The sequence below is a fragment of the Sphaeroforma arctica genome (genome assembly GCF_001186125.1).
Source record: "Sphaeroforma arctica JP610 unplaced genomic scaffold supercont1.197, whole genome shotgun sequence".
NCBI classification, from domain to species: domain Eukaryota; class Ichthyosporea; order Ichthyophonida; genus Sphaeroforma; species Sphaeroforma arctica.
The window spans coordinates 32,077-43,348 of NW_014040361.1; the positions used below are offsets into that span (position 1 = coordinate 32,077).

The window sequence follows — 11,272 nt, forward strand, 5'->3', positions numbered from 1 at the left end:
AAGGTAGCCGACGACCAGTCGCTATAACCCCCCCCCCCTTACCACCTACGTGCTCCTGGAGTGAGGAACCGAATGAGGTGCAGGACAAGTGGCTACAACCCCCCCCCTTCACTCTGCCCTGGATGAAGACCAATGAGGTGCACGATATTGTAACTTAAGGTTGTTGATGGAAGTGCTGAGGGATGCTAAGCTTCAACATGGGATATAACTTGAGGTTGTTGATGGTAGTGCTGTGGGATGCTAAACTTCAATATGGGATATAACTTGAGGTTGTTGATGTAAGTGCTGTGGGATGCTAATGGGATATAACTTGAGGTTGTTGATGGTAGTGCTGTGGGATGCTAAGCTTCAACATGGGATGTAACTTGAGGTTGTCGATGGTAGAGCTGTGGGATGCTAAGCTTCAACATGGGATACAACTTGAGGTTGTTGATGTTAGTGCTGTGGGATGCTAAGCTTCAACCTGGGATATAACTTGAGGTTGTTGATGGTAGTGCTGTGGAATGCTAAGCTTCAAAATGGGATATAACTTGAGGTTGTTGATGGTAGTGATGTGGGATGCTAAGTTTCAACATGGGATATAACTTGATGTTGTTGATGTAAGTGCTGTGGGATGCTAACATGGGATATAACTTGAGGTTGTTGATGGTAGTGCTGTGGGATGCTAAGCTTCAACATGGGATATAGCTTGAGGTTGTTGATGGTAGTGCTGTAGGATGCTAAGCTTCAACATGGGATATAACTTGAGGTTGTTGATGGTAGTGCTGTGGAATGCTAGCCTCAACATGGGATATAACTTGAGATTGTTGATGGTAGTGCTGTGGGATGCTAAGCTTCAACATGGGATTTAGTTTGAGGTTGTTGATGGTAGTGCTGTGGGATGCTAAGCTTCAACATGGGATATAACTTGAGGTTGTTGATGGTAGTGCTGTAGGATGCTAAGCTTCAACATGGGATATAACTTGAGGTTGTTGATGGTAGTGCTGTGGGATGCTAAGCTTCAACATGGGTTATAACTTGAGGTTGTTGATGGTAGTGCTGTGGGACGCCAGGGTTCAACATATGATTACCTTCAGATTGTTGTTGTTGATTGAGCGTTTGCGGGTGCAATGCGAAGAACGCTCCACAGATACTTGGCTGCGGCATCAGCTGGTAGTGTACCACTGCAACAGGAGGCGACCAAGCATGACATTCTAACCAGATCATCGAGTTTCCTTCATAAATTGGGTCTTTGTATAGGAAACAACATTATTCGTATAGAAAACAATCTCATTTTTCCTCCTGCGTGCAGCCGACTAAATTGAACTTTATCACACAATCTCTGATTGGATGATATAGTTCTATGGTAAATAGTTTTGTGCACGCAAACACTCCAAGCGGAATTTATACCTGTACCATGTGGTAGCCTGATAACTTTCACTCATTTGAGATTTATTCAGTTTGTTGATGCCAAATTACTTAGCTGGCGCAGCGTTGTTAGACTTGTATTTTTCGTTAAAAAGAAGTATTCTATACTCTTTGTAGTGCTCTTTGTAGTGTTAAGAAGGGGTAATTAATAATCTGACCTATGTATGTTTTATGTGTAGGCCATTGTACTAATAAAACGGTTTGCTCGTGTCCCGTGGCTGGGTCTCAGTATTTTGAATAGCGGAGCTTTGTGCAGTGTAGTGCACATATAAATATAATTCTAGTTATTCGGCGGGCTTCGAGCACTTGAGCTTACTCGGTACATACATGGAATGCACAATCTATCCATGCGTGTGATGAGCCTGTAAAGCTAAGCTACAATGCTTTGAGATGCGTGCGGCATATAATGCGACATATACACAGCCAATTCAGCTGCATATCACACACTTGTTGTATATGATCATTTTTGTAGCGTACATGGCCAAACAGACGCCACTCGTATATCCACAGACCAACACGCACTGTCGCATGTCCCTAACAACTACTTGATGGCACATTGCCATACAACACACATAGAGAGAGATACACGCTACATCTCCCTATAACTACAACTAGACACCCACGTGTAAGCTACATCTCCATATAGCTACAACTACACACCCACGTGTAAGCTATATCTCCATATAGCTACAACTACACAACCACATGCAAGCTACATCTCTCTATAACTGCTGGGCTCTGCTCTCGGGGCAGGCGGGCCATAGCCCCGCCTATCGGCCCAGTACCCGTCGCCATGAGGTGCGTGCGATGAGTGGGATGAGGGTGGCATACCATACCCCCCGTACCCTGACCGTGGCGGCGGAGGATAGTCCCCATGCATATACGCAGGTCTACCATCACTCGTAAACGGACTGTGTGCACGTGGGGCTCCATAGTACTCTCTGGGGTCGTGGTAGTATCCCGGAGGAAAGCCCCCATACCTGGCATATCCATCGGGGGGTCCATAGGGCCTGTAGTCTCGTTCGGGCGGCCCTGCACCCGGCGGAGGGGGGCCTTGGCCCTCCACCCAACTGTCTCGGGTGGCTGAAGGTGCGTATCTGGGATCGCCTCTCGCATCCGGGGGTAAGCCTGGATACCTATTGTACTCCGGTGGTCCTGGCGGCCATTCACCTCTATCCGCCCCATGGGGCATGCCGTAGTACCCCCCGTGGGGTGGTGGGCCGTGTTCGTAAGGAGGCCTATCTTTAGGCCCCCCTCCAGGAATGTCTTGTTCGTAGTGCACACTGCGTGTGCGTAGGCCCACAGGCGGACCGCCCTGCGATTCGTGCCGTTGCGGTGGTGAGCCACTCTCGGGCCCTTCCACCTGCGCGCGCGTCCACGGGATTTCCTTTTTTAGGCCACCCGACTGTTGCTGGTCGACCGACAGCTTGGGTTTCTGCACAGGCGACCCTGTATCCTTGGCAACCACAGGCAATGCGCCATTCTCCAAGGGCCGTTTGCCATGGCTGTTGGCGCCTGCATGCGCCTCTCCCGCCGTGTCCTTGTCGCTGCCCTTGTTGGCGTGCTCCTTAGACACCACCTGCTGCTCTCCGTCGCCGCTGGTGACTATGAACTCGGGCGGGGGTGGTCCAATATGGGATGGGCCGCCATAAGGCCGGCTATCGTGTCGTCTCATGGAGCGAGGGTCTTCCAGCATAGGGCCAGAGCTAGAGGTGGGTTGGTGTGACACATGCCTGGATAAGGGACGGCCCATAGGGGCCCTGCCTATAACCCGACCTGTGGGGGAAGATACAGGGGCAAGTAGGTATGGTGAGCACATGTCGAGAAGTTGGAGTTACGCTACACTGACAGTAGACAGACAGCTGGGGAATAGGAGAAACACAGAATCTTTATGGACGACGTGTATCTCTGCCAGTGCATTTGGACAAACAACTACAAACGTACTCAACAATCATCTACAAAGACCCTTCATAAACACTGGTGGAATATCTTAACTGGAAACTATCAAGGCAAACAACTACAAGCGTACACAACGATCGTCAAGACAAGTACCTGAGGTGCTCCCATGACCCTTCATAGCCACTGGTGGAATACCTTTGCTCGAAACGAATCCTCTGCGCCGTCTGTCGGGACTGCGAACGGCGTGTTTGAGCCGCACATGCTGTGGGATTTGTAGGGTTTTGTAGAGTATAGGGATTTGAGTGACGGAAGTTCAATATCTAGCCTAACCAGATACTTGAGTGTTGTATACCATATCCGTTATTCACCCCAACGCACGAGCTAGTCCCGCAGAAGTACAAAAAGCTACTCACGACGACAACCAGCAACCCCCTCCTCCTACGTGAACACTTGGAAGTGAGATCCCAACATACGACCCCTACCAATCCCAACTGAACCCAGCACACGACCCGTACCAATCCAAACTGAACCCAACACAAGACCCGTACCAATCCCAACTGAGCCCAACACAAGACCCCTACCAATCCCAACTGAGCCCAACACACGACCCGTACCAATCCCAACTGAACCCAACACAAGACCCCTACCAATCCCAACTGAACCCAACACAAGGCCCCTATCAATCCCAACTGAACCCAACACAAGACTCCTACCAATCCCAACTGAGCCTAACACAAGACTCCTACCAATCCCAACTGAGCCTAACACAAGACCCCTATCAAACCCAACTATATTGCTCATCAAATCACTTTATAAAAAATACGACCGGACAAGAAGCAGCGCCATACATACCTGGTTTAGGGAGTGTTCCGAGGCATACGGGCGCCCACAATTCGGAAACTCGCAGATGTAATTCCTCTCGAGCTCCTCAAACCGTCGCCTCCTCCGCTTCCCGTCCAGCAGCATCTTCTCATTGGCCTGTGCACGCACCTCTGCGTTGTTTTTAGTGGCACGTGCGTCCTTCACAATGGGTGGGGGTGCGGCGGTGGCTGCTTTTGGTTTGGCATTTGCCTTGCTGCTTGGCTTGATGCTGAATACACGCTCGCCCCCTTTGGCATAGTCTTTATCTCGTGTGCCGTTTGCACCGTTCTTTGCTTTCGTATTTGGTGCTGCACGCGCAGATGCAACACACAGATGAAGGATATCAATTAGCAACAGCACAGTGACCACTAACTGGTGTTTGTACAATAAAATGTATCAATACCTACATAGCATCGGAGCACACGATAGGATCTATCTACACCGACCCCTGCATCGCATATCTAAGCAAGCGACTGCGATGGATACAAAGAATAAAATGGATATATATATATATGTATATATATATATATATATATATATATATATATATATATATATATATATATATATATATATATATATATATATATATATATATATATATATATATATATATATATATATAGTATATATATATATATATGTTAAGGTATATGTATATGTATATGTATATGTATATATATATAACTTATACCAAAGGGTAAGACAATGTTTGACATAGCTTCACGATAGCCGCATAGCGAGTACAATGCCTAATATACCTACCTGTCTCCGTGTCAACCTTGGCCGCAGGAGGTGAGAAGCGTGCTGGTGGGGGCGAGTCGGCAGTTGCCGTGCGAGGCTCGCTCTGGGCCTTCTCCATATTAGTGCTTGCGTGTAGCGTGCGTTTGGTACCAGTCTTCGGTGCCTCAGCTGCACCTCCGGTGTCTCCTTTGCCGCCTGCAGTGGCCTTGCTTGTTTTCTGGCGCGTGTCTGCGCCCTTGCGTGGCTTCCTCTCAGCCACCGCTGCCTTCTCGCCCCTTTTGTTTGTATCGTCTGTGTTGTTGCGTTCCTTCTGTGTCTTACCTACCTTCGTCTCGTCTTTGCTGGTGCTGGGCTCCTTAGCGCTTGCCTTAGCTTTAGCCTTAACATTGCCGCCGCTTTCTTCGGGGGTGTCTGATGATTTCGATTTCGTGTCCTTGTCGCTCTCGGACGTTGCTGTGCTGGCCTCAACCGCCTTCCTATCTGTTGAGCTCTCCTTCACCGGCTTTGCAGTTGCACCTGTAGTTGTCACACCACTATTAGCACTGTCCTGGCCAGAGACCCTCTTAGCGTTATCCTTCTCAGCCGTAGCTTGCTTCTTATTCCCCTCTCCCACTCTCTCTCCATCAGCGTCTGCGTCTGCGTCGTTGCGTGTTTCTGCACTGGCCTTGTCCTTCTCGCTGTCCGCAGATGGGTGAGGTTTGGTCGTATCCGTATCTGAAGTAGGTGATTCGGCTCTGGTACCAGCAGGCGACTTTGCTGGGTTGGGTGGGCGGTTGGGTGTACCAGAGGTCTCCTTACTCGCCTCAGAGGGCGTCACTGCAGTAGCTGAGCTGGCTGTCGTCTCGGTGGTTTTGTCGTCGGAGGTGGTGTCCTTGGCATCTGTGAGGGTGTGTTTCAGTCACCACATAGTTAGGCAAATACAGTTGCAATCTTGAGATGATGGTACGTGACCAGTTAGCAGAGTGGAGCCACACGAAAGTTACACACGAAAGTTAGGCGTTGTGAGCTGCAAGTGGAGTGCTGGGAAGTGTTGGGATGCTAACAACAAGCAGTCACGTGCATATTGTGGCACGTGGGGTTGGTACAATACTATAAGTAGTCGTAAGTAGTGGTGTAACACGATAGTGTTGAGACAAAATATTTTTATTACTTATATCATATATATCAATGTGATATAGGTACAATTTGACTCTACATAAAACAGTTTAACTATCACATAAATAAACATTTGCAAGCAAAGGAGCGAGACATAAAATATGAGCTACACGCACGGTACACGTTAACGACAATAAGCAATACCTTTGCTGTTTTCATTCTTAGTGGCTCTCGTATCATCCTTGCTTTCATCCTTGGCATCATCTTTGGTATCATCCTTGCATTCATCCTTGCTAGTATCCTTGCTATCATCCTTACTGTCCTCCATCTTGTCAGTATCAGTCTTGTCTTTCTCTGTGTGGACGTACAATAATAATAATAGAACTTGATTAATTTATCCAAGCGTTTGTTCAATAGCAACTCTGAACTTGGGTTTGCGAGATTTTGATGAATCCATCTGCAACTGGAACAACAAGGAATGGATACCTGCGTGTGGTAATACAACATATTATACAGCATGACAGCAATAGTAGGTACCAACTTCAGTGTGTATGATAATGATATACACAGACGTACCTGCGTCGCCACCCTCGGCCGTTACCTTCTTGTCACTGTCTTTCTCAGGTGTTTTGGCTGCCCCCACCGTTTGACTGCACACGCTCTTGTGGTCTCGTTCTTGCCAATCAACTTTCTGTGTGTTTTGTTGTCAGGTAAAATGTTAGTAATAAGCGATTAGTAATGGGGTCCATTGGTACCGACGGGCTGTGTAGTAGATAATACACGAGAATGCAACTATACGTCACCTGCTTGTAAGCCAGGGGACGACCCAAATACCAAGCTAAGGCAATGAGCAAGAGTAAGAGAAAAGGCGACAATGCAGTGTGTATGTGGTTGAGACAAATTCGCGGAGTGATACTGTAACATAACAGATCACGCAATATACGAATAGCGATTTTCGTGTCCATTGCACGCCGGGACTAGCTGGGGAAACCTGCCAGAAAACTGAGCCTTTTATCCACACGATACAACACTGGACACACAACACACACCTGACACTCGCGCGAGCAATATCGGCGGCCCATCTCACAGGGGCATGCGCGGTCACTGTCTTTGCTGCACACATAGCACGCCACACGCTTGGTTTCTGGGGACATGCTGGCAACTATGTGACTGTCAATGTGCATGAACGCGTGGGTGTTCAGTATCCACCACCTACAAACCTAAAAGCAGTTGATAGATTCGCTAGAATGTGTATGTCTGTTTGTCTCTACTTATGTCTCTAATGACGAGCTGTCATACCGTGGATATAGTGCGGGGCTGGTCAAAGCAAACAAAAAGTATTCCACTGCGCCTGGCAGGTTGGTCAGTTGGTGTCGGACTGTCGGTTGTCGGCGTTTTGAAGCCGTTAGGACTTACGGTGAAGGATTAAATTTACCGTTAACCGCTGCATATATTTAATTATTAAGATTTTTTACTATTTTATCGTTTAAATTTCCCCGTTTTCGCGTTTACAAGTCCAACCGCCACCGGATAAATATAAATATTATCAGAGTGTAAATATATTCTGATACCTATTAACAGTAGGAGACTATAGCCTGCTCTGTCTACTCTCTAGTGTCTCATCAGTCTCTGACTCTTATGTGTCGTTGACTCGTCGTGTGTCAGTAATATTTTTAACCCGAAGCTGGAATTATAATATCGACCAATAAAAATCAGCTTTACTTTAAATTCTGAACCGTACCTACTTATAAAATTGAACACGTCTCCTTCACTGTTTTTAATTCCCCGGCATCCGAAATTTCAAACCGTAGCCATATGTAGAGTATCAAACATATCAGTACAATAAACCGGCTACACGCAAGCAGTCTATCCAATAATATCATTCTATATATTTCCCCGGACACCAAAAATCCAAAATGTTTTCTGAAATTTGAATAAATTTTTATTAAAATAAATAACCAAAATATTGATGACTGACTGAATTATAAAATGTAAATATATATAAAATATTGTATGTATTTAAATATATACTAAAAATAGTAATTAAAAATCAAATTCAAAATTCAATTTTTTTTACAAATCACAGACAAGACTAGTGACTACTAGTGATTTTTTAAAGGAGTTTGTCCGTTTGTGGCGGTTGTGCCAACTTGTTCGAAGAATGTTTATTAAATTTAACAGTCAGTTCCAAATAAACAATAAAGCAGTGAATGGTTTTTTAATTATTCTATCGTTTACGTAATCTATGGCATTTACTAACCAATAGTAATTCATTAAAGTACAAGAATACATCACCTAATGTTAAAACTTAGATGTAAAATACAACGTCCCTCTGACTGTCACAGACTGAACGCTGACGCAGGTCGCAAAATTCTATCTATTTTTTAAATCTCATCCTTTTTTTTTGAAATTAAAATATGTGTAGTCATATTTTTAAAGACTCCAGCAAAGCAGTATTAAATGCAGAAAAAATATCAGGATCGGGAATCTGTGCTAGTAGTACGGCCTGGGGCTGGGCCCGCTGGGGGCTAACCTCTTAACGTTTGGCGTCATATATGTAAAAGCTGATTTTTCAACGTTCAAAGAAATTTTTTTAGCGTTGCAACGAATTTTGGTATATTTTGACCTGTATATAGTGGCCTGAATAGCACACCTTTTCATATTAGAATGTGTCGTCAGAACAAAATTCTGGTGTGTATATGCCTATTGCCTTACCTCGAATATGCTTACTACTATAAACGGGACCTGCAATGGAAGTATACGTTTGATTTCCAACGTTTACGGATCATTTATTTGCGTTGCAACTTATATTTAACGATATGAGGTTAGGCCTGGGGGAGGCCAAAGGTCATACAAATACTTTGTGCCGGTTTATGAGTTTATGACTTATGAAATTGTGTGTCCTTTGGCAGATACTCTGAGAGACTGTGAGACGAGAGTAAGAGACTGAGACAGTACATAAATAAGAGACAGAGCCTGACACTAACTTAGTTAACGACATGACACTTGCATTTCTGCCATGTTTCCGCCGTCAGACACAGACTCAGAGTGGCAGAATGACATTTTATCGGTTTTATTTTTCCATCCATCTACTGTGGGGACAGGATTTTTAGGGTTTTGGATATAGTCGATAGCTTTTGTGCTTTGATGTATGAACAAATCTTGAATATCCAGGCCACAAATTAGCATTTTGAACCTTCCAAATCTATTTATATCTGAATACTTCGGTAGCGAGATGGCTCAACCTAATATAGGTTTCTAGGGACTATTAGCGTTACCTAGATTAGCCTCCGTTCAGCCAACCAGATGTGCCAGTCTGATGAAGGCTAAGTCGGTAATTCTTGAAAAGTGGCAAGTTATTGGTTAATGCAATAACTATGGAAATCAAGAGTATTTTTTTCTTCTTTTTTTTCTAAAGATAGTATTTTATGAGTCTCTCGGATTCGCCCCAACGGAACGTAACATAGTTTCTAATAGAGCGTCAACGAAACACTAAATAAAATCTCTTCGGCGAAAACAATACTGAGAGGAATATATATAGGCAATGTCTCAGCCTCACAATCCTTCGGAGTACTGCTGTTTTCACGAGGCATACCTAACTTTACCAAAAGACTCGCTTCGGTAATTTATTTCGAATTTCACGATACTTAGACTTACCCTAAGCGTTTAATTACTCTAAGGCGTTAATATCGCCTTGATAGACCGAATTATACACATTTTAAAGTTAGCAAAGGCATTAACTACTTAGACTACTTGAAAGTAAAGGTAGATAACTACCACGAAATTTTTCCTAAGCACAGTCATTCCTTAAGAGAAAAAGACTGCAGTCATACGATAAGATTATGACAAAGAAAGACAATACACCTGCAAAAAAAACGCAAGGCTGAACGTAAGAAGATGGAGAGAGAAGCCGCTAGCGTCACCGGAGCAGCAACCGCCGCCGCTGCCGATGCGTTTAACCGCACCGTAGCCGAGGCACTTGTCTCCGACAATAATAGTCAACAGGACAATGCTTCGGATAAGGATGTAGCCACTCCGATTAAGGAGTAGCCCGAGGGCCAACTATTGCTTCAACTTCAAAGTTTGCATTTACGAAGCCAAGAAGTGAAACAAGAGACACGTCTCAAGACGCCCCAATCAATTCTTCTGACGAAACTTAAAAAGAAAAGTCCCCAATTATAGGAGGCAAAGGCGAATCTCAGAAGGTACCTAAACCGGAACCAGAAGAGGAGGAAAACTCAACCGAGACCACTGAGCCAACGCGCATAAGTAAGTTAATTACTGAAAACACTGATCTTAAGAATCAGTTAGCCGCCCTTATGATGAACATGTAGATCGAATGTATAGATCAGAAAAGAATACACAGCACTTACGCGAGCATGTTTCTCTGGGCATTACTGAAGCCCTGCAGAAGTGGACAGAACGTCGAAAGGTAATTACGCCCGAAAAGCAGATGAGCCAGATGTGCTCATCGTATCTATACCTTACGAGGTACTACCACCAGAACTCCAGGCTAAATTCTCGCCTGTTCTAACATCCGGCTATGAGTCGCCCGTCCTTGAGGGTATTATAGACCCAGAGACAGGTAAAGCATACTCCGCCACCTTTACCCAATTGGGAAGACAATCGTTGGAAACCAGTTAATACTGGGCATGTTATCCAGACGCATGAATCACCCAAAATTATATTACAAACTACTATCCAAAGAATAGAGCATCGAAAGGCCTCGACTAAGGACTTTACAAGGTAATAAACACTTCCGTAAACGTGTTAACGATGTCGAATTTAATTGCTTTGATTGCACAGCATTAAACCAGCCCGCAGAGGATTTCCACTCCGAACTTAATGAATCGGTCGACGATTACACCAATAAGATGGAAATCGCCCATGACGAGCACCGTGCTGATGACGTATGTCATATTTTGCTAATATGATCGCGATCAAGCAGAAGCGCATCGATCAGCTACTCCAGGCCCAACGTGGGCAAGACCACAGGGATAACCAGAAGTACAAGAGACAAATCAGTCGACTTAAGTCGAACTGGGATGCCAACAGCAAGCAGGTCGAGTTTATAAGCAACCATGACCTCGACACGCTAACCCATAAGCTTAATGCGTTTACGGTCATGCTGGAGACGAATGATATCGCTCCTCAGCAATGGAGTACCGCTTTAATGCATTCGTTTGACCCTACAGTAACAAGCTACTGACTTCCGTGCAGCGACACCAGCAAGTGAGCTAGACTACTTGTCGTGACTGTCCAGTCG

General features: G+C 45.1%; 1 protein-coding gene across 2 annotated transcripts; it reads right to left on the reverse strand.

Annotated features, from left to right (window-relative positions):
• Window positions 1–1,404: 1,404 nt before the first annotated feature.
• On the reverse strand, window positions 1,405–7,442 carry SARC_03741 (the record flags this gene model as incomplete). 2 transcript variants are annotated; one of them, XM_014302458.1, is made up of 7 exons in its annotated part: window positions 7,056–7,442; window positions 6,583–6,697; window positions 6,211–6,360; window positions 4,933–5,790; window positions 4,159–4,475; window positions 3,460–3,568; window positions 1,405–3,183 (listed from the first exon to the last, which is right to left on the reverse strand). In XM_014302458.1, the coding sequence occupies exons 1-7, from the start codon at window positions 7,188–7,190 to the stop codon at window positions 2,120–2,122; spliced, it is 2,748 nt and encodes a 915-aa protein (XP_014157933.1). In that variant the 5' UTR covers window positions 7,191–7,442. The 2 variants fall into 2 exon arrangements, with proteins under 2 accessions (XP_014157933.1, XP_014157932.1); XM_014302457.1 differs by having other exon boundaries at window positions 2,120–3,183; window positions 3,502–3,568.
• Window positions 7,443–11,272: the final 3,830 nt, after the last annotated feature.